At 34.8% G+C, this 25,021-nt stretch overlaps 1 protein-coding gene across 10 annotated transcripts; it reads left to right on the top strand.

Moving 5' to 3' along the window:
* Positions 1-869: 869 nt before the first annotated feature.
* Positions 870-22,566, top strand: LOC103041975 (uncharacterized). Of its 10 annotated transcripts, XM_049484804.1 has the most exons (16): positions 876-1,122; positions 2,252-2,542; positions 4,691-4,945; positions 5,179-5,295; positions 5,418-5,462; positions 6,083-6,244; positions 7,093-7,134; positions 7,363-7,467; positions 8,679-8,753; positions 10,157-10,195; positions 11,067-11,135; positions 12,578-12,622; positions 14,819-14,887; positions 16,329-16,373; positions 20,947-21,015; positions 21,109-22,566. In XM_049484804.1, exons 1-16 carry the CDS (start codon positions 1,065-1,067, stop codon positions 21,141-21,143), a joined length of 1,521 nt encoding a protein of 506 aa, XP_049340761.1. In that variant the 5' UTR covers positions 876-1,064; the 3' UTR covers positions 21,144-22,566. The 10 variants fall into 10 exon arrangements, with proteins under 10 accessions (XP_049340771.1, XP_049340770.1, XP_049340763.1 ...); XM_049484805.1 differs by lacking the exon at positions 12,578-12,622 and having other exon boundaries at positions 875-1,122; XM_049484806.1 differs by lacking the exons at positions 10,157-10,195; positions 11,067-11,135 and having other exon boundaries at positions 871-1,122.
* The last annotated feature ends 2,455 nt before the right edge of the window (positions 22,567-25,021 follow it).

Consider the following 25,021-nt stretch of genomic DNA (forward strand, 5'->3'; position numbering starts at 1 on the left):
CGCCCCCTGCTGTTCGGCTGCAGAAAGCCGTGTAACTCCACCCATCCCCATACGTTTCAATGGCAAAACAGACAACATTCAATCACGTTTTCTTCTAATATACTGTAATTCTACCTCCATTATTTAAATGCAACAGCTAGTGTAACCTCTGCTTATATTGTCACATTTTTATATCCCCACAGAATTTGGTTTATAAAAAGTTATTCAGCTCTATTCAAAAAAGGTGTGGTTATTGTAAAAGGGCTGCTTATGGGCGGGACCAATAACAGACCGTCAGCTCCGCTCCGCCCCGCTCTGCAGTCTGTGACCGCGAGGCAGCCCTCGGGGGCGGGGTTATTTAAATGAGTAGGCGGTCTCTCCACAGCCTTTCTCCCTCCTCTGGTCTCTACTGCGCAGAATCAGGTGGCAGGATCGCCAACATGGCGGAAGATTTTGGCTTCATTTTCATTGAATGAATGGGAACGGCGACACGACGTCCATCTTTTTTACAGTCTCTGGGCAGAACTATCCAAAGAGGATGGAGTTTCAGCCAGAGTAAGAAGAACTAAAAAACTAGCCCCCCCCCCCTTTTGGCCAGCGATCACACTCCCAACAAACCTCAAAACTTGAGACCCCCTGTAGATAGATAATTGCGCAGCTCCTCTTCTGTGAAAGGTGGTGGATATAACTTAGTTAGTTAGTTAGGTTAAATGGAACTTCTTTGTGGTGTGTTCTAAACACTGTTGTCGAAACGGAGAGTAAGGTAAAGCGTCAATAGCAATAGCGCAACTCTGGCCGGGGGGGGGGGGGGGTGGGGGGGGTGGGGGGGGTTGAACGAAGCAGAACCGCAACTTTGCCGGGGGTGGGGGGGTTGCCCTTTCTTCAGGTTAGAGCAACTGCCCTTCAAGATTCCTGTGCACGTCCCTGAGTTTCACGTAGTTGTTGTTTTAAATTGTAGGGGAATATTTGAACGCGTCATTCTGTGTTTTCTCTGAGGGACTTCCCAGTATCACTGAAAGGGGTAGTGCTGCTGCTGCTCCTAACAGAGACTCAAACCGAAAGTGAAAACGTAGTGAAGGAGGAAAATGGCGAGGAACAGTCGCGCCCAGCAGCTCTCCCTGTTTCTTCTTCTGGCCGGTGTCGGTGAGTCCTGAAATCCTCTGTGTTTTACTCGTTAACTGTTCAGAGTGTCGCGCTGAGTCTCGGTCAGGCTGTGTGAGTCGAGAGGAGTGAAGCTCAGCTCGAAATGTCGTGGTTTATCGAGGTGTGAATAAAGGGAAGCTAATTAGCTAGCCTAGTTCCGGAGTAAACCCTCCTCTGTAAAACTGTAGTTAAATCACTACGAACTGTCTGCTCGCTTTGAGTCTTATTTTATCATCACAATATCTATTATTCTCATAATAACTGTAGTTCCATAGGGATATCTTAAACATCAGTTTAATTTGAAGGTCGACACCCGGTGCTGTGTCGATTTGTGGTGACCTGTGATGTGATGAAGTTTTTCTTATAGTCGATCTATGGTAAGATGATACTAACTATACATAACTATAGTTATGATGTCTGGATGACCTGAACTATTTCAATATATATTTATACAATTGTAACGTTCAGGCATAATAACATATATAACCTAATATAGAATTATCATGAAAAACACACCTGAACGTTTAAAATTGTGTGTGGGCGCATGCGCAGTTCCGTCAAGTAACACATTTCCAAAGGTAGCACAAATCGACAGAACACCAGGCTGACCGCACCTGCTTAGTACTGCCCATAATAGTAACACTTCAGAAGTTTTGTTATTCGTTCTTAGTAGAAGTAGGCTTAATTGTGTTCTGTATTTTAGAGGGAGAAATGTACACATTGCTCCCAATTCTTTATAAAGAATTTAAAAACAAGTTTGTTTTTACCTCATTACTAGACCTACTTCCTGACCTGACACCATCACAACTTTTTGGCAATGTGTTGCAGTATGCAGGAATGTATTTATAATAAAGCTGACTAGACAAAACATAAAACTATACAATAACATGGGTTCAAACTATCTGTAATGAAATAAAGACAAAGTCAATGTAAGAAATAATGTTTTTTTTTCTCAATAGGCATTGTCTATACTGTCCAAATTGTGTCTTAATTTAATGTAACATGCTAATTACATTTACAATATATACATGTGTAAGTAAAAATAAGGCGCATTTTGTTATGTTGTGTTTTGTTTCTGTTTTTGTAATGTGATATTTTGACCCATAACCTGCCTTTTTTTCTTTTTTAGGTCATATACTTTGTCAGCTTGTACACATTGAGACTGGAAAAGACTACACTTTTAATCCCGGCATAACAACAGCTTTTGAGAGTGTTCTTTGGAAATTCAATAATGATAAAGTGGTTGAGTTTGAAGATGGTAAAGTGAGATGGTTTCAGTTTGAAGATAAAGGACATTTTGATGAAAAAACTGGAGTCCTCACGCTTAATGGGTTGAGTAAAAAACAGAGTGGTAGTTATGAGTCTGAAATCCTGGTGAGTGGAAACCTTCAGACTAAGAAGTATGAAATTAAAGTGATTGGTAAGTAAGTTGTGTGTTACTATAAATATGAAAAAATTAATAAGGTTCTGTGTCATGTTTTAAACCAAATGTTTTAAACATAAATGTTAAATGTTTTAAACCAAAAACACAACATATAATTAAAAATGTGTCTCAGTCATAAGCCAGTGTATATGTTGCTACTCTGTGTAGTAATGTTCTGTGAGGTAGCTTTCAGACACAGACGTTTTAGAAGTCTGAATGCTATCATCTGCCATCATTGTTAAACAATCATGAGCCTTATGCTTATACTGCATGCTAGACACACCTGACACTAATTTTCATGTTTTCTGGTTATGTCCACCCATACAGAAATTCTGACACTCATGTAATAGGCTTCTTATCACTCACACTGGGGTGCAACATTCCACTATCCCCCCTGCTTTGTCTGTTGTGTGATAAAACGGTGATGGACTCCCACACCAACTGCATTAACTCTATACTCACAGCCCTCTAATAACTCTAACAAACTCTATAAATATCATGCATTGGAAAAATCTTCTCTCAATGCACATATCACTGGAAAGAAATCAGAGATTTTTTTATTATATATAAAAATATATATTTTTTTAACTTCCCTCCACTCCTCATACACCCACTCCCCTAATACACAACTCTTTGAAACACAGTTAATTAGAAAAATAACAAAAAACAGCCTTTCATATCAGACACTTTTTATCTTTAAAAATAATTATTAGCATAAAAAACATAGAAACATAAACTCATGGTTTTGCTGATGGCAGGTTGAGAAGAATAGCTCCTTGCTTCACACAAGGTGAAAATGCCTAATTTTCTATTCTTGATTTGAATTTAAATGTCATATTTCCGGGATGTTACCCTTGTTTGTGAGTAGTTTAGGGCTGTAAAGTTATGTTTTCAATATAGTATGTTATTAAGAATTCTCATAAAGGTGTAGGACGGTATATCATTTAAAATGTATAGCAGATAGGCTTTATATTTACATAACAGTAGGTCTAAAATATCCTGTGTATCCTACATTTCCATTGTTAGACACACCCAAAATATGAGGGAAGTGATTCACACTTCTTTCATCAAGGATTATTGATTCCAGAAATCTTTTAAACCACGTATCATTTTAGTTACACTTCACAATTATGTGCTACTTTGTGTCTGCCTATCACTTTCAATACAATACTTTCAATTTCAATGCATATATGTACAACGACATTAAAAAGTATTCACTCCTTTACAGATTTATTTTGTTTATACTTACATTTTGTATATTATCAAACAAACTTTAGTATTAGACATATATAACTTGAATAAATATTTGTAAAAAAAATTAAATGATGAATTTTTAATAATGAAAAGCTATCCAAACCAGTCTAGCCACTTGTACAAAAAGTGCCCCCCCCCCTTAATTAACTGTGATTACTCACACATACATATATTAAGAGGCCACTCATTATGAGCTTCTCTGATTTTACTATTTATAGGTATAAGTTTGAATAAAATAAACATTGTTGTTTTATTCTATAAAGTGCTTACAACATTACAATTTCCAAAATATAAATATTGTTATTTTAAATATTTATTTGCAGAAAATTAGCCTATGGTAATGCAAATAAACAAGTTCATATATATTTAGAAACAACTATAATATTTGGTGAATAACCCAGATTTTTCTTAACAGCTTTTCATGGTTCCATGCTCTCCACCATTCTTGCACACTGCTTTTTGGTGACCTTATGCTACTCCTGGCACAAAAATTCAATAAACACAACAAAAGAGCAAACATTTGATAAATCTGTCAAATCAGTGACCATACAAGCAGATTCACTGAATAAAGATCAAGTAATCCACAAAGGATTGAGCAAAAAATGAGACAGTATATTATCCAGCCATGTACTGAATTTCTGTAAAAAAAAAAAAAAAGACAGTAACAAAAGACTGTAAAGCCTTTCCAGTTGCACTTTGATCTTCAGTTATGTATGTAGTTAATAATGAATGTATTAATGAGTAGTATTAATATTAATTATATCTTTTTATGTCTTCTGTTGGAACAACATTATGTGGATTGCCTTATAGTTTTAAACGGGTTATGATTGGGAATTTTGTTAGTCAGGCAGTGTTGCATGCTTTCTCAAGTGTGACATGTTTTATCTTTAGATGCTGTTTCAAAGCCAAAAGTGAATTGCACTAAAGACGATGAAGGAACAGTAACATCACTTGAGTGTTTCCTGGAACCAGAAGTTAATGGAGCTGAATTTACTTGGGGTGGGCCAGGTGACAAAAAAACCCCTGGGAAAACATTTCAAATCACAGAAGAAATGAGGAAAGATCATAATGCTCTCTTTTTCTGCACTGCCACAAATCAGTTGGGTGAGAAGGACACAGAGTTCTATTTGAGGGATTGTGTCCCAGGTAATGCTTTACTTCATAATGACTCAGTGTTTTATTGTTAATGGCACCAGCAGCATGTTTGGGTTCAGTTAATAATGTAATGACATAACATTGTTCAAGAGGTGAAAAATACTGTTTAGCACGAGAAAACATTGTGTGATTGTATGATAACATAATAGCAAACATATATTTAATGTTTATTATTTAATAATTTAACTAATTTGTTATTTAATTTGTCATTGTCATTATTTTAGAAGATGGGAATAACACTCGAGCCATTGTTGGAGGTGTTATAGGCACACTCCTCTTACTTGTCATTGTCATTGCCATTGGTGTTGTTGCTGTATATTTCTGGAGAAAACGAACTGGAGGTATGCCAGCATGTAACATACATAATACACCTGTATAATGGGAATATTTTGTGTTTACTGCAGAAATGTTAACTTTGCATGGTCATGTTTTTTTTATTTGATTGTATTATTTTTTTATTAAGCAATTCACACTGCTGCATATCAAAAAGACAAAGAGGTTACGACTGGTGAGTGAGACAGTTTTCTTTATCATAGTTATTGCATTCGAAGGGCATATTCATATATTTATACAGATACTTGGACATAAATCATTTGAATGTAATGAATGTTCTACATATTTAATTCATAAAATTAAGACCTGGAAAGACTTAAAATAAAATTAAGGTGTGGAAAGACTTTAAATTGTTACACAGCTGTGTCACGAAAGTGCTTTATTACATAAAAACATAAAAACATAAAAAGAAATTTTAATGAAGTTAATGAATCATTTTCTGGTTGTGGGAGTAAGCCGCTGCGCAACAAATGGCAAATCCTTATATACAATACTTACATCAGTTAATGTTTTATATTTCCTAAAGTTGTAGATGTTCCTAAATGTAACGTCATGTAAAGAGACAGAACCATGCAATATATTTAAATGAAAGCTTAATAGGCTCAGCCTTTTGTTTACATTAACATGTATGGAAAAAGTACATAAAAAGAACATCCACATTTATTTAAAGACTGCTGTGTGTAATTAATATTATCATTATTTTCAAGTGCTGTGAGTCTGTTATTGTCTCATGTTATTGTGATTGCTTAATTGTGAATTAAGCATTTATCAAGTTGTTAAATTTATACACTCAAGTTTATGCAGACGTTAATGTGCCAGAGAACACATCCAACTCAAATAATTGCACTAAAGATGATGGGAACGATCTGGAAAGTTTCAATAACATTGGACATGGCAACACTGAAAAAGTAAATGCAGAACAGGAGGATCTGGATGATTCAGGGAGGGAAAAAACAGGTAAGAATAATGTGTGTTTGTTGTAAAGAATGTATATAGTATACATAATGTATATGTATATAGAATATATATATATGAACGATCACTATAGTGTTGTTAGTGCTATAGTGCTGGGAGGCAGCAGGAGGGTGGTTATTAATTTGTGCTGGCTGTTATAGACTGCTGTTACAGTAGCATCAGACCTCCGAATAAATAGAATGTCCATGCTCAAGATGCATTGTCACATTGTCATGTTTTCATTTTACCACTCTTAAAGTATAATAAAGACTGGACATTATCCTTAAAATAGTTAATCTGTTCCCCATATATTATTATTTACATTTAGAATACTGATATGCTAGTGTTTTGATGCAATTAATGAACTGTTGTTGGAAAGAAGATAAAAGAGTAATGAGTATTAACAGAATATACATTAATTTTTGAGTGTGATCATTAGTTCTGATCAGATCTTTTCTTACAACTTATCGTGCTTGTGGCAAGGCAGTGTGAATTATCATAGTTGAAGCGAAGCCTGATGGTGGGCGCTAGATGGAATCGGACATTTTATTTCCATTTGTTGCGCAGCCATTAAACATTCCTCGATCCACAATCTTTGTATAAAACACTTATTTTAGATCAAACATCCTTTTTTCAACTGCTTTAAAGACAAGTCAAAATGAGGCTAAAATAATGTAAAATTAACATAAACTTATATGTTTTTTGTATCATTATACTTATATATGTCACTAATTAAAACTTTTATAAAACTTAGTACCCAAACAATTCACAAGTGATTAAAGATTCTTACTTTATTGCACCATAATTGGGCTTGGATTCAGGGTATTTAACATGGTGTTCTTTTCTTTCAGATCTTCCTAACACTGTCATTAACATTGATGAAAGAGCTGAAGGTAAAGTAGTTCTTACAGAAATCATATTGCAGAATTAGCAGTGGAATCAAGAATTAGTGGAACAAGTAGTACTGTGACTATATCAAAGGTTGAGTGTGTAAATAAATAAAAAAAGTCATACAACCAAAATGTGCTACCAAATTTCAGTTTAAATCAATATGTATAAATTGTGAATTGTATTTTCCCCAAAGACTCTCAGTTCGGTTTATATCTTTGATTCATTTGCAGAGGATCAAGCGATGCCTGAAAGTGCTGAAAAGGGACAAGGTGATGCACCCACTCCTCAGGAGATACCGAATGAAGTCAAGAATAGCAAGGATAAAAGTAATGGAGGTACAGTAAATAAAAAGTATGCAGAGGCATTTTATAGAAAGCCTACAACTAATGGTGTGCTGAGTTTAAGTAAGAGCTTTAGTGGAGTAAATAAATGCTAGTGTGTGCCCAAAAAAATCCAGCTAGGCTACAAGAATGATGTCTAAATAACTTTCCTATAATGTAATATAGTTTAACATGGTTTAAGAATATAAAATACTTTCTAAACAAACAAACTTTTTTATATTGAGGTTATAACCAGGTTATAATACGGCTATGTACTGCATAATCATTCAACCAAAAAAGAGGACAACAACAATAATATAACTTACAATAAAAAAACATAAAAATTGTTTTCAGGCTGTTTAAACAAGCAAAAATCTGTTAAGAATTATTTTAATTAACATTGCAACACTGAAGAAGCACAGACCTATTATTTAAGAAAAATGGTGATTTAATGTTTTTTTTTTACTTTTCCTCTTTCCTTTTTTTATGATTAACAAGGTTTAACAATATAAAACACTTTCTGAACAAACAAACAGTTAATTATTTAGCATATGCGTACGTCCAAAAACACACAAAATAACAGCAACAAGGCTATGCACTGCAACTTGTGCAACTTTTTTTAAAAACACAGTTTGATTTGTTACTTTGCTGTAACGTGACTATCACCCTATAGCTTTATATAAAATTAAAATAAAAATAAAAAACAGATGCCTACATGTCAGATATTGGGTCGGGCATCGGGCAGAGAATCTAAACTGTGTGTTTGTGTGTGTGTGTGAGTGTGTGTGTTTGTGTGAGTGTGTGTTTAAAAAAGTAATTTACCTTCTGAACTTGACAGTATGCGATGCTGTGCTATATCACTAATATGTCAACAGACTCATGTATGTAAACATTAAATGTGATTAAGATTCCAAATTTATCAAATAATTTAATGTGTTAATGTGTTGTCAGCCCTAGCTAGGGTGTTGATTGTGAGCAAGATGGTGAAACACAAAGTTTCCACTAATTAATGAATGTCAGCCTAAATCACTTAAGTTCAGTGCCCGGAGCCTGATAAAACAGATTATATCGCATTTTTTACTTGTGTTTATGATCTTGTATCTAGAAAATATACTCCCAGATGGCAACATGTATAATGAATTATCTTTCTTATGACAATACTGATTCTTGTGACCTTCAAATTTCAGTACAATAAACATGGCGTTCTCAATCTTTTCTTTTATCAGATGCAGATCCTCCACGTGATGAGGAGCCTGAACCTGTCATCGGCAATGACACAAGCAATGAAGAAAGTGCTGAAGGTAAAGCAGTTGTTAAAGAAATGATATTGCAGTAAAAGTGAATGTTGTAGAAGAGAACTAAAGCACAGTGGAACAAGTAGTATTGTGAATTTATAGCAGGTTGTCTGTGTAATTTGAATTTAAACAAAATCATATGAACCTGTTGTACTCCTTTATAATAATTGATTCATTGGCTGTGACCAAAATGGCTCCCTACTCCTTCATTAGTGTTGCGCTGTATAGTGAGACACTATGTATTTCACTAAGTAGCACTGAAATATCTACAATTAACAGCGTGGTTTTATGCCAAATGTTGAGTTGTGTCTAAAAATTGACTGAAAGTAACGCTGTGCTTTGAAGGGTTGAACAAAACTAATGTTAAGTGTTGAGACTTTGGAAATTAAACTCGTCAGTGTTTACATAGCTAACCTTGCAAAGACAGAGCGAGTCCTGTTGATAGAAATTTGAAAAAGCAGTGTTTATGTTGGTTATTATGTAAATTATGAGTATTTACGTCTTTCATTGCGAGTTTAACTTTATGTGCTGTAATTACTTTTCTGGTTGCATTGGTTCATACAATACACAAAACACGTATATACGTACATGCAGATAAAATAATTTTAAATGTCGTTTTTTGGTATTTAGTGATATTTACGATAAGGTATTCTATTTAAGATAAGATATTTTATTTATTTAAGTGGTTTTCTTTGCATTTTGACAGATTTGGTTTTATCTGTACACCAATTTACCAATCTGGCAACCCTGATGGCTTGCCGTGCGCTTCGTTTGTTCGGCTGTCTGTTGCCTAGTAGTGAGACTCGCAATGTATTTTGGGACACATTTAGTTCATATAGTATTCAGCGATGTTTACTAAAAATCATGATGCATTGTGGGATTTTATAGAGCCCTCAAAAATGGTCGACGTATTCAATAGTGCCCTAAATAGTAAAGAGGGAGCCATTTTGGTCACAGCCATTGTTTGTACATTAAGTTGCCAGTATCATAGTACTGATGCACCTGTCTACTAGTATTAAATATTTAAAAATTACTTATTATTAAAGATATACCACAGAAAAAGTATTTACAATGGTTATATACATATACATATTTATATGATAATGCAGTTGAACTGAGGCTAAATTCTCCTTAAAATTTCTGATGCTGCCCGCTCAGAACTGTAAGGGCATATCAGATCGCACCTAACTGAAATCCAGCAGAAGAAAAACACAGAGAAAACATCCCCACAGAAAATACCAGCATATTTTTTATAGTAAAATTCATTACAAAAACAGATAGATAATAGTTAGAAGACAATCATCAAAATTAATAGATAGGGGCTTTTAGGTTATGATCAGTATATTAGATAAACAAGAGCAGTTTATAACAAACTTAATTCTTTCCTTGTTTATTTCTGTGTTGTTTAGGTCAAATTCAAACTGAAGACACACCACTTCTTAGTTCAGGTAAGTACTGTTGATGTACATAATTTAAATTGATTTCGTGATTTTTACTGTTCTATGTAATCATTTTGTTTGTGATGTACTTTTTTCTACAGTACACAATTCTGAAACTTTGAATTATGTTTAAAATAATTTAATGTGAAAAAATGTGAGATTCTGTAAATCAACCTTTTTTCTGTTTGATTTTGTGTATAGAACTGTACAGTACTCTACACATCATTGTATGAGAAAGTTTGGGCACCCTTGGTCAAATTACAGTATCTGTAGCTAATCAAATAAAAAAAAAAATAAGCTTGGAAAATCCTGCAATTTTTTTCGGTCATAACTTTGTGACACTGTGTTGCAAAGTTGCAGAGTCCAATTTTTACAAGATATTAGACCCGGATTAAAGCAATATTATTGAGAGAGTTTATAATTAATATAATTAGAAACTGTCAGCTGACTCTTAAATCTGGTGGTAAATTATGGCCAACTTTCTAATGTTCTGAAAACATAGCCTTAGCAGTATATAGCGCGCTCTCCCCACATCACTCATGTTGTAATGCTGGCTGGCACAGGCATCTGTTGACTTTATATCAGAGCTGGACATCCAGTGCTTTCCTCTGAGCAAGTTGACTGCCTAGTAGGGCTGTGCGATACTGCAGTTTGAAGTTTGGTATCGATCCAATACCAAGTAAATCCAGTATTGCCGATACCGATACCAATACTGATACTTTTTACTACTAACATCTACTTTTGTGTAGGGAGAGCAATGTATCATAATGTATTAAGTAAATGCATCAACAATATGCAAATTTGAATGAAAACTTGAATTTGTATGATTATTTAATTTCAGTACAATAAACAAGGTGTTCTCAATCTTTTCTTTTATCAGATGCAGATCCCCCACATGATGAGGAGCCTGAACCTGTCAGTGGTACAAGCAATGAAGAAAGTGCTGAAGGTAAAGCAGTTGTTAAAGAAATTATATTGCAGTAAAAGTGAATGTTGTAGAAGAGAACTAAAGTACAGTGGAACAAGTAGTATTGTGAGTTCATAGCAGGTTGTGTGTGTAATTTGAATTAAAACAACAGAAAAACATATACACCTGGTGTACTCCTTTATAATAATTGATTCATTGGCTGTGACCAAAATGGCTCCCTACTCCTTCATTAGTGTTGCGCTGTATAGGGAGAGACTATGTATTTCAACAAGTAGCACTGAAACATCTGAAATTAACAGCGTACACCGGCTCGCAATGTTGCCAGATTGGGTGGTTTTATGCCAAATGTTGGGTTGTGTCTAAACATTGACTTAAGGAAACGCTGTGCTTTGACAGGTGTACAAAACTATTAAGTGTTGAGACTTTGGAAAATAAACTCGTCAGTGTTGTACATAGCTAACCTTGCAGAGACAGAGCAAGACCTGCTGATAGAAATTTGAATAAGCAGTGTTTGTGTTAGTTATTATGTAAATGATAATGAGGATTTACTTCCATCATTGCGAGTTTATTTTTATGTGCTGTAATTACTTTTCTGGTTGCATTGGTTTGTTTGTTCTATCGTGCAATACACAAAACACGTATATACGTACATGCAGATAAAATAATTTTAAATGTCGTTTTTTGGTATTTAGTGATATTTACGATAAGGTATTATATTTAAGATAAGATTTTATTTATTTAAGTGGTTTTCTTTGCATTAAACTTGGTTTTATCTGTACACCAATTTTCCAATCTGGCAACCCTGATGGCTTGCCGTCTGCTCCGTTTGCTCGGCTGTCTGTTGCTTAGTAGTGAGACTTGTGATGCATTTTGGGACACATTTAGGTCATATAGTATGCAACGATGTTTACTTTAAATCATGATGCATTGTGGAATTTTATAGTTCCCCTTAAAATTACTCAATGTATTCAATAGTGCCCTAAATAGTAAAGAGGGAGCCATTTTGGTCACAGCCATTATTTGTACATTAAGTTGCCAGTATCATAGTACTGATGCACCGGTCTACTAGTATTAAATATTTAAAAATTACTTATTATTAAAGATATACCACAGAAAAAGTATTTACAATGGTTATATACATATACATATTTATATGATAATGCAGTTGAACTGAGGCTAAATTCTCCTTAAAATTTCTGATGCTGCCCGCTCAGAAATGTAAGGGCATATCAGATCGCACCTAACTGAAATCCAGCAGAAGAAAAACACAGAGAAAACATCCCCACAGAAAATACCAGCATATTTTTTATAGTAAAATTCATTACAAAAACAGATAGATAATAGTTAGAAGACAATGATGAAAATTAATAGACAGGGGATTTTAGGTTATGATCAGTAATAGATCAACAAGAGCAGTTTATAACAAACTTAATTCTTTCCCTGTTTTTTTCTGTGTTGTTTAGGTCAAATTCAAACTGAAGACACACCACTTATAGTAGATAGTCCAGGTAATGAAGATACTGATTCGTGATATTTTTAGGCTTTTCACATATTTTTCCTTTGCCTTTTCTTTAGATTGTTCAATCTAAAACAAATACTAATACACTATATTGCCAAAAGTATTAGCTCATCTGCCTTTGCACGCATCCACCAAACTTTACACATGGCACAATGAATGCAGTCAGTAGCGTTCTCTTTGCAACAGCTAAACCCAAGACTCGTTCATCAGATTGCCAGATGGAGAAGCGTGATTTATCACTTCAGGGACCGTGTCTCCACTGCTCTAGAGTCCAGTGGTGACATACTTTACACTGTAGCAATTAATTCTGAAGACAATCACTCCCAGTCGCTTTCAGTTGTTATGATTGCACTGACAGTTGATTGTGGAAAATTTAGAAGTAAGTAACATCCTTTCACAGTACCACGCTGGAATTCACTGAGCTCCTGAGAGTGATGCATTCTTTTACTAAAGTTTGTAGAGGCAGTCTGCATGCCTATGTGATTGGTGTGATACGTCTGTGCTTGTGAATGTGACTTAAAACACCTGAATAAAGTAATTTGGATGGGTGAGTGAATGCTATTGGCACTATAGTGTAGATCAGATGAATTGGGACAGTTCATTTTTATTGATCAATCACTGACTGACAGGATACAATTTGCTAGTAAAACTATAAAAAATACAGTTTAGTCACATACATGACCTATTAACAGTACAGAAAAAAATGGATCATAGAAACATATGCCACTTGTTCTTGAAAATGTTTTAAGGGGTGGTCTGAACAAATACTGCCTGAAAGGTCCAACTTATTATTTGGAATAATAATTCATTAAAAACTTTTTAATTCATGATTTTTACTTTTTTACATCAAATAAATAAAAGTAACTATGTAACTTTTACTCAAAGTAAATTTTAAATTGAGTAAATTTTTACTTTTACTCGAGTAGATTTTCAGATGGGTACTTTTACTTTTACTTGAGTAGAATTTTAGCAAAGTAAAGGTACTTTTACTTAATTACAGTTTTTCAGTACTTTTTCCAACTCTGCCCAAAATTAAATTATATTCATTACTCCACATAAATCAGGAATAATTACTGTGAAGTAAAGGTTACTCGTCAGTGTTGTGTGATTGATGTACTGCCCCAGTTTTGCTGATTATTTTAAGACAAGTAGGATAGTTTAGCATTTTTTCTTTTCTTTTTAAAAGCCTTTTTATTCTCTGGTATATGTACCAAATAGTATCATATGTGTGCTGAACCTTTCTTGTATGCATTGTATGTGTTCCTTATATACACTTTTACTTTGGATTGTATTTAATATATATATTTTTTATTCCTACTGTTGATGTACATAATTTAAATTGATTTCGTGATTTTTACTGTTCTATGTAATCATTTTGTTTGTGATGTACTTTCTTCTACAGTACACAATTCTGAAACTTTGAATTATGTTTAAAATAATTTAATGTGAAAAAATGTGAGATTCTGTAAATCAACCTTTTTTCTGTTTGATTTTGTGTATAGAACTGTACAGTACTCTACACATCATTGTATGAGAACGTTTGGGCACCCTTGGTCAAATTACAGCATCTGTAGTTAATCAAATAAAAAAAAAAATAAGCTTGGAAAATCCTGCAATTTTTTTCGGTCATAACTTTGTGACACTGTGTTGCAAAGTTGCAGAGACTCCAATTTTTACAAGATATTAGACGCGGATTAAAGCAATATTATTGAGAGAGTTTATAATTAATATAATTAGAAACTGTCAGCTGACTCTTAAATCTGGTGGTAAATTATGGCCAACTTTCTAATGTTCTGAAAACATAGCCTTAGCAGTATATAGCGCGCTCTCCCCACATCACTCATGTTGTAATGCTGGCTGGCACAGGCATCTGTTGACTTATATATCAGAGCTGGACATCCAGTGCTTTCCTCTGAGCAAGTTGACTGCCTAGTAGGGCTGTGCGATACTGCAGTTTGAAGTTTGGTATCGATCCAATACCAAGTAAATCCAGTATTGCCGATACCGATACCAATACTGATACTTTTTACTACTAACATCTACTTTTTGTGTAGGGAGAGCAATGTATCATAATGTATTAAGTAAATGCATCAACAATATGCAAATTTGAATGAAAACTTGAATTTGTATGATTATTTAATTTCAGTACAATAAACAAGGTGTTCTCAATTTTTTCTTTTATCAGATGCAGATCCCCCACATGATGAGGAGCCTGAACCTGTCAGTGGTACAAGCAATGAAGAAAGTGCTGAAGGTAAAGCAGTTGTTAAAGAAATTATATTGCAGTAAAAGTGAATGTTGTAGAAGAGAACTAAAGTACAGTGGAACAAGTAGTATTGTGAGTTCATAGCAGGTTGTGTGTGTAATTTGAATTAAAACAACAGAAAAACATATACACCTGGTGTACTCCTTTATAATAATTGATTCATTGGCTGTGACCAAAATGGCTCCCTACTCCTTCATTAGTGTTGCGCTGTATAGGGAGAGACTATGTATTTCAATAAGTAGCACTGAAACATCTGAAATTAACAGCGTACACCGGCTCGCAATGTTGCCAGATTGGGTGGTTTTATGCCAAATGTTGGGTTGTGTCTAAACATTGACTTAAGGAAACGCTGTGCTTTGACAGGTGTACAAAACTATTAAGTGTTGAGACTTTGGAAAATAAACTCGTCAGTGTTGTACATAGCTAACCTTGCAGAGACAGAGCAAGACCTGCTGATAGAAATTTGAATAAGCAGTGTTTGTGTTAGTTATTATGTAAATGATAATGAGGATTTACTTCCATCATTGCGAGTTTATTTTTATGTGCTGTAATTACTTTTCTGGTTGCATTGGTTTGTTTGTTCTATCGTACAATACAAAAACACGTATATACGTACATGCAGATAAAATAATTTTAAATGTCGTTTTTTGGTATTTAGTGATATTTACGATAAGGTATTATATTTAAGATAAGATTTTATTTATTTAAGTGGTTTTCTTTGCATTAAACTTGGTTTTATCTGTACACCTATTTTCCAATCTGGCAACCCTGATGGCTTGCCGTCTGCTCCGTTTGCTCGGCTGTCTGTTGCTTAGTAGTGAGACTTGTGATGCATTTTGGGACACATTTAGGTCATATAGTATGCAACGATGTTTACTTTAAATCATGATGCATTGTGGAATTTTATAGTTCCCCTTAAAATTACTCAATGTATTCAATAGTGCCCTAAATAGTAAAGAGGGAGCCATTTTGGTCACAGCCATTGTTTGTACATTAAGTTGCCAGTATCATAGTACTGATGCACCTGTCTACTAGTATTAAATATTTAAAAAATACTTATTATTAAAGATATACCACAGAAAAAGTATTTACAATGGTTATATGGAAATACATATTTATATGATAATGCAGTTGAACTGAGGCTAAATTCTCCTTAAAATTTCTGATGCTGCCCGCTCAGAAATGTAAGGGCATATCAGATCGTACCTAACTGAAATCCAGCAGAAGAAAAACACAGAGAAAACATCCCCACAGAAAATACCAGCATATTTTTTATAGTAAAATTCATTACAAAAACAGATAGATAATAGTTAGAAGACAATGATGAAAATTAATAGACAGGGGATTTTAGGTTATGATCAGTAATAGATCAACAAGAGCAGTTTATAACAAACTTAATTCTTTCCCTGTTTTTTTCTGTGTTGTTTAGGTCAAATTCAAACTGAAGACACACCACTTATAGTAGATAGTCCAGGTAATGAAGATACTGATTCGTGATATTTTTAGGCTTTTCACATATTTTTCCTTTGCCTTTTCTTTAGATTGTTCAATCTAAAACAAATACTAATACACTATATTGCCAAAAGTATTAGCTCATCTGCCTTTGCACGCATCCACCAAACTTTACACATGGCACAATGAATGCAGTCAGTAGCGTTCTCTTTGCAACAGCTAAACCCAAGACTCGTTCATCAGATTGCCAGATGGAGAAGCGTGATTTATCACTTCAGGGACCGTGTCTCCACTGCTCTAGAGTCCAGTGGTGACATACTTTACACTGTAGCAATTAATTCTGAAGACAATCACTCCCAGTCGCTTTCAGTTGTTATGATTGCACTGACAGTTGATTGTGGAAAATTTAGAAGTAAGTAACATCCTTTCACAGTACCACGCTGGAATTCACTGAGCTCCTGAGAGTGATGCATTCTTTTACTAAAGTTTGTAGAGGCAGTCTGCATGCCTATGTGATTGGTGTGATACGTCTGTGCTTGTGAATGTGACTTAAAACACCTGAATAAAGTAATTTGGATGGGTGAGTGAATGCTATTGGCACTATAGTGTAGATCAGATGAATTGGGACAGTTCATTTTTATTGATCAATCACTGACTGACAGGATACAATTTGCTAGTAAAACTATAAAAAATACAGTTTAGTCACATACATGACCTATTAACAGTACAGAAAAAAATGGATCATAGAAACATATGCCACTTGTTCTTGAAAATGTTTTAAGGGGTGGTCTGAACAAATACTGCCTGAAAGGTCCAACTTATTATTTGGAATAATAATTCATTAAAAACTTTTTAATTCATGATTTTTACTTTTTTACATCAAATAAATAAAAGTAACTATGTAACTTTTACTCAAAGTAAATTTTAAATTGAGTAAATTTTTACTTTTACTCGAGTAGATTTTCAGATGGGTACTTTTACTTTTACTTGAGTAGAATTTTAGCAAAGTAAAGGTACTTTTACTTAATTACAGTTTTTCAGTACTTTTTCCAACTCTGCCCAAAATTAAATTATATTCATTACTCCACATAAATCAGGAATAATTACTGTGAAGTAAAGGTTACTCGTCAGTGTTGTGTGATTGATGTACTGCCCCAGTTTTGCTGATTATTTTAAGACAAGTAGGATAGTTTAGCATTTTTTCTTTTCTTTTTAAAAGCCTTTTTATTCTCTGGTATATGTACCAAATAGTATCATATGTGTGCTGAACCTTTCTTGTATGCATTGTATGTGTTCCTTATATACACTTTTACTTTGGATTGTATTTAATATATATATTTTTTATTCCTACTGTTGATGTACATAATTTAAATTGATTTCGTGATTTTTACTGTTCTATGTAATCATTTTGTTTGTGATGTACTTTCTTCTACAGTACACAATTCTGAAACTTTGAATTATGTTTAAAATAATTTAATGTGAAAAAATGTGAGATTCTGTAAATCAACCTTTTTTCTGTTTGATTTTGTGTATAGAACTGTACAGTACTCTACACATCATTGTATGAGAACGTTTGGGCACCCTTGGTCAAATTACAGTATCTGTAGTTAATCAAATAAAAAAAAAGATAAGCTTGGAAAATCCTGCAATTTTTTTCGGTCATAACTTTGTGACACTGTGTTGCAAAGTTGCAGAGACTCCAATTTTTACAAGATATTAGACCCGGATTAAAGCAATATTATTGAGAGAGTTTATAATTAATATAATTAGAAACTGTCAGCTGACTCTTAAATCTGGTGGTAAATTATGGCCAACTTTCTAATGTTCTGAAAACATAGCCTTAGCAGTATATAGCGCGCTCTCCCCACATCACTCATGTTGTAATGCTGGCTGGCACAGGCATCTGTTGACTTATATATCAGAGCTGGACATCCAGTGCTTTCCTCTGAGCAAGTTGACTGCCTAGTAGGGCTGTGCGATACTGCAGTTTGAAGTTTGGTATCGATCCAATACCAAGTAAATCCAGTATTGCCGATACCGATACCAATACTGATACTTTTTACTACTAACATCTACTTTTGTGTAGGGAGAGCAATGTATCATAATGTATTAAGTAAATGCATCAACAATATGCAAATTTGAATGAAAACTTGAATTTTCATGATTATTTAATTATTTTGTACGTTTTTCTTAAACTAATCATGTTTATGATGATAATAAAACACAGGACAAAGTTTTCAGGCAAAAAAAATAATTTTATTAAGTATCTCAAAAATGTTTATAGAAAACTTTTGGGTGGTAATCTGCATTTGCAGTTAACAAACTCAATATTTTTTTCCCTAATGTTCTTTTGACAGTTAACATAAAAGATTTATTTAGCCATAATAACATTTCAGGTTTGAGGCATAACTATATATTTTTGTAGGTAGCATATCTATTTTTCAGTTCCTGTGAAATAAATTATTTAGGCAGTGGTGGAGATGAGATGATATCTAACATATCAAGACTCCTGAATGTTGACAAGAAAGATGAATCAAAACCCCATATGCCAAGAATTTGGGAAAGTTTAGCTCAAACTTTGAAATATGCTGTAAAAATTCTAATAAAAATTTGAGTTTTGGAACTGAGTGCAAAATAGGCTTATTATTCTTATTTATTTTTTTGTTGAGCTACAGAGGCAGTATGTCCTACTTCTCAGTACAATACAATACAATTTTATTTTTAAATCCAGGCATAAGAAAACATGAAAATTTGGGATTTCATGTGTAAAAAGGTGTCACCTATAAATATTAAATGCAGCCTTTTTTTCAGATGATTTCAGGATGATTTAAACGAAAACTATTGCAGAAAAAACTTTTTTAATTTGAAAAGAGCTCAAAACTGTCAGATTATTGTACCAGTGTTTTTAGATTAGTAAGTCTTATTAGTAAGAAAGTTCAGGCTTGTTGCCTGAAGCATCCGATAGCAAACTCCACCCTGACTGCACAACTTGACAGACCAACACTTTGCTTTAGCTATCTAGCTAACGTTAGGTAGCTTACTAGCCTGGCATCTTCTGCCCAAGTTGAGGCTTTTTCCAGCCTCAAGCTTCCGCTGTCTTCAGCAGCACTCGCACCTGCAGCTCATTCTCCAGCTTGCTGAGCAGCACTGTGTCTTCATTGTGCTTTCCTGCCGCAGGTATCCTGGCTTTTTTATTTTATTTGCTTTTGTGTATAGCTCATTGTGGTGTCTTAATCTGTGTTTGCCTCTTAGCAATTTCAATTTTATTTTATTTTTAAAAATCATTTTATTTTATGAATATTTAGAAATATTGTCTTCTGTTCTAATGTAAAGCAAAGTAACACTTTGGCCAGTTTTTCACTGCAGTGACGGATAGTTCTGAGCAGGAAGTGTTTCCGATGACTTTTTCACACATACGCTGTTCGGCACGGAATGCTTAAAAAACTGGACTGGGCTTGGTTTTAGCAGCATGGGTAACTAACCAAACATGGGGGCCACAAAACAGTTCAGTGGGAGGGTGTAATAAAGTTGAGGTCTGCTGATTGACTTTACAAACTCAATAGCAGTTTGGTAGCCAGCATCAAAGTAGCAATGTGGGAGGAAGCAGTAGTGTTTGTAGTCCTGTAGTCCTTGGCTGCAGCCTAGGCTTCGGAACATGGCTTTTAGCCTGGGTGTTTTGCAGTCGATTTGCACACCTGTGCCAGTACCAACAGTACAACACAACTTAATAGCTCTTATATTGTTGCGATTTCTTAGATTTCCAGGGAATTAAGAAATGGTTTTGTTGAGGCGGAACATCAGCGCAGCACTTAAGATGCTGCATTGTCACTGTACAGCTGCTATAGTAGATGCTGGCATTGGAAATGTTTGCTGCTTGCTTATTTGGCTTGGTTATTAGAACACAATATAAGTTCATATCGTCCCTGTCCAATGAAAAACACATCTCCATTTTTGTCGATTTTTAGTTTACTACATAATTTGAACAGACAAACTGTCCCTTACACTGTGCAAAAAAATTCTTGATGAACGGACCAATAGAAACTCTTCAAAATTACCTGGAATAAACTCTTTTTACATTGACTTCCATTAAAAGTTGCTGTTTTGGAGATAAATGTTTTTCATTTGACAGCGACGATATAAGTTCATGTTCGATAGGCATATAGCTTGTGGCTATTACTCGTAGCTTATTGAATGGCTTCATGACTGTTGGTAGTGTACAGCTAGTATTGCAGACTGATCCAAAGATCGTTTCTGACTGCCATTATGAAAGCTATTGGCACTCATTGAATGCCTCTCAGCCAATCACATAGCAGTTTCAAAACAACCTGTGGTATTACTGCAGATAATCACAGGAAAAACCCTAAAAGAATATATAGGGATTCATGTCTTTGACTGGAGGCAGGTTGGAAGTCTTTGAAATGCTGGCAAATGTTGGTTTACATAATACTATCAAAAATATCAACAGTACTGCTTTGACAACATACATATTTTATATCATCATTACATTTTAATTGCACTGCTTTTAAACCATTTTTGTAAGTAAAACCAGAGGCTGTTGTAAATATTTTTATTTATATATCTTTCATTCTTTGTAGCTGCAAGTGGAGTTGAGGGGACAATAGCCCAGTTTGAAAACCTGGCATGGAAACCAAAAGAATTGACAAGTGAGTAGCACTTAGCTAAATTCCTTTTTTTATATTCTACTTAAAATAGCACGTTTTTTAGTTTAACGTCATTTTTTATTTTTTTTTTTGCAGCAAGGGATGCTGGTCAGAAGAACAGTGCCACATAAACTGATAAAGTAACTTTGGAGCCCAAAAGAAAGATGTTTACTTGAAATCCATATACTGTTTGCCGGCTACTGAAATGGCTGTTTGGCTTTCTCTTCTCACAACACACCTGATTTAGACAATTCAGACATTCTTTCTTTTAAAAAAAACTTTTTAAAATACTTTAAAATATATATTTTTTATGCATGTATTGATGAGAAAATAGTTACCTTAAAACACTTTGCTATATTTTTATAGGTCTCTGTTGCTTTTGTAGGCATCAGTTTATACTGCTGCTAGTCAATCCAGCCTAAAAATGGCAATTTTCCTTTCTGACACCTTTTGTTAAAATGCACATGGGCAAGGACTGGCTCTTAACCTAGAAGTGAGATTTTCTTCTACAGACAAGAACTGAGGACTATATCTTACTACAAAGCCAACAAGTATTCTGCCAAGAGAAGATAATGTTAGGTTATCTGAAGTTGTGTCTCCTTTCTGGACTTGCTAATTCAAGGTCCATAGACCTGCTCAACATGGCTACAATGGCACTGGCACACCAACTACCAGGCACGTCCCACATTGCTGCAGTAGCATTAGCACGCTTCATGCTGGCCTCTTCCAAAAATGATACTTTGCCGTAATCACACCGGCTACCAGCCTCATCCAACACTGCTACTGTGGTGTCAGCACAGTGGCTGCTGGCCTCATCCAACACCACATAATTTCTGTACATTTATTTATAACAGTTGTGCAAGAATGTTCGGTAACTGGCAACAAGATATGTATAATGTTGCTCAGTCATAATTCAAGTCCTTGTTTAAAGTTCAAAGGTCATTCAAAGGACATTCAGTCATGGCCATAGAAGTGCTATTTGTGATGCTGATGTTTTTGTGTTCTGAAAACACAGAAATTGAAACAATTGTGGACCTGTTCCCAGTTCATGTTCGCTGGTCCTGGGGCACTAAAAACTCATGTTTGGTACTCTTTATGTAAATATGTGGCTCTGAGGGCAAGCTTGAGTCCTGTACCAGACAGGGTAACATGAAATGCCACATTTTAAACCAGTTTATTTTTTCGAAATAAGGAACAAATATTTTGGTCCAACTTCCCCACTGTCTAAGTGCCATTGGCAGTCTGGCTAAACTAGGCTTGCCTGATTTTTCTTGTTTTAATTTTTGGAGTCCCTAGGCAGTTAAAATGAGTCACTAGCAAGCTAATTAAGATCTGGGCTTATTTTAAAGTGCTCAAACTCTGCTTTTACATAGAGCATTGTTGCCTGATCCGACTTAAACTATTGAACTTAAAAGTTTTACCTTTAACTTAATGTATTTTAATGTTCAGTCCATCTTTGTACATATTTAAATGTTCACAAGAAAGTACATTTTGCTTTGATGTCATGTGATATGGTTTGTGTTAAATTAAAAGCTAAATTGTCGATGAATTTAATTCATGTAATTGTAATTAACTTGTTTTCTCTGTTGTGTTTTAATACGTTGTACTTTATTCTTCTCCATTTGCTTCCTCTTTTCTATTTATGTCATGTATGCTTGCAAGATGTAACACTGGGCTAGACTTTAGGAGCAAAAGAGCCTGTTTCATCGCTCTGAGGTGGTTAGGCCACCTTTATGTGTGAAACTTAAAGTGAGAAAACAATGTTTGATATTGTACAGTGGTGTGAAAAAGTGTTTGCCACTTCACCATCTTTTATTTTGTTTGCATGTTTGTCACTCTCAAATCTTTCAGATAATCAAACAAATTGAAATATTAGTCAAATACAACACACAAACACAAAATGCAGTTTTTAAATTAAAGTTCTTATTATTATGGCAGAAAAAAAAAATCCAAACCTACATGGCACTGTGTAAAAAGTGTTAAAACATGTGCCCTCTCAGTTAAAACATAACATAACTGTGGTTTATCACATCTGAGTTCAATTTCTCTGGACACACCCAGACCTGATCACTGCCACAGGTGTTCTCAGTCAATAAATCAGTTAAATAGGACCTGCCTGACAAAGCGAAGTAGCCCAAAGGATACTCAAAAGCTAAACATCATGTCAATATCCAAAGAAATTCAGAAAAAAAATAAGAAAGAAAGTAATTAGGATCAGTCTGAAAAAGATTATGAAACTGTATCAAAGGTTTTGGGGCTTATGAAAATTACAGTGAGAGTCATTATCCACAAATGGATAAAAATGTGAAACAGTGGGAAACCTTCCTAGGAGTGGCAGATCGAACAAAATTACCCCAAGAGCTCAGCAACAACTCATCCAGGAGGTCAAAAAAAAAACCCACAAGAATATTAAAAAAACTGCAGGCTTCACTTGCCTCAATTAAGGTCAGCATTCATGACTATATAAGAAATAAACTGGGGGAAAATGGCCTACATGGCAGAGAGAAAATACAAAAGCCAAGAGGAAGAAGCAAGTAAGAACCAAAGCAAGAAGAACATAAATGCTCGTCTCATTTTTGCCGGAAAACACCTTGATGATCCCCAAGACTTTTGGGAAAATATTCTGTGTACTGAGGACACAAATGTTGACCTTTTTGGAAGGTGTGTTCCATTACATATGAGAACATCATACCTACAGTAAAACATGGTGGTGGTAGTGTGATGGTCTGGGGCTGTTTTGCTGCGTCAGGGCCTGGAAGACTTGATGTGATAAATGGAACTGTGAATTCTGCTGTCTACCAAAAGATCCTGAAGGAGAATGTCCAACCATCTGTTCGTGACCTTAAGCTGAAACAAACTTGGGTTCTGCAGAAGGACAATGATCCAAAACACACCAGCAAGTCCACCTCTGAATAGCTAAAGAAAAATAATGTCAAGGTTTTGGAGTGGTCTAGCCAAAGTCCTGACCTGAATCCTACTGAGATGTTGCGGCATGACCTTAAAAAGGCTGTTCATGCTGGAAAACCTGTAAAGACTCATTGCAAGTTACCACAAACACTTGATTTCATTTGTTGCTGCTAAGGGTGATCAAACCAGTTATTAGGTTTAGGAGGCAAACACTTTTTACACAGGGCCATATAGTTTTTTTTTCTCCCTTAAATTTGGTCGATAATCTAAAACATAAAAATAACATGCAAGAAAAATAAGAACTCATGAAGGGGGCAAACACTTCTACACTACAGTTAAGCTTAGGGTCAGATATAATCTTATTGCTTTATGTCAGGCTGCCATTCTCTTAGATTTAACACACTTCCTGTCACAGCTTTAGCACGTTATGTTCCTGTTTCTAAAAATACAGACGCACAACCTACTGACAGTTTCATGCACTTAATCTTGTGGGCTCCAAGGATTCTTAACTTTTATTAAACAGGGTTATAAATTAATTTTGAAACAAAGGCTAAGTTTTAGCAGTCGGTAGGCCCATATAGAACAGCAAAATCCCATGCCTAATTTCATCGTTTCTGCCATTGCAAAAACAAGCAGTTATCTGTGAATCAGACCAGTTTCACATTAGGCAGGCTCTGAGTTGGTTAACACTGTAGAAAGGTTGTAAATAGGTTGATCATACACCATTTACTAAAAGCTGTGTATGGTTTGTACTACAACCCATGGCAAAGCATGCATTTAGCTGTATCCGTGCGGTCTCTAGCTACACAGAAGGCATTGGCTTGTTTGCCCTAGGAAGGGGTCTTACAGTGCTCAAGGTGAGCACAGACTGGAGTAGAACTGATTTTTGTTCATTGCTCTTCAAAGATTTGACTTAATAGAATTAATCTAAATGATCCCAGAAGAACACATCACATCCAGATTCCCCTCTGCATGATTTACTCAAATTACAAAAAGACAAGCCAGTGCTGTGTGATCACTCATTCCAGTAGTTTAAGTTTCATCAAAGGGAACTGCCCTGCAGTGCTGCGGTTTAGAGGAACCGCCCAGCTTAGTAGTCAAA

This window comes from Astyanax mexicanus, chromosome 11, assembly GCF_023375975.1.
Source record: "Astyanax mexicanus isolate ESR-SI-001 chromosome 11, AstMex3_surface, whole genome shotgun sequence".
Lineage (NCBI taxonomy): Eukaryota > Metazoa > Chordata > Actinopteri > Characiformes > Acestrorhamphidae > Astyanax > Astyanax mexicanus.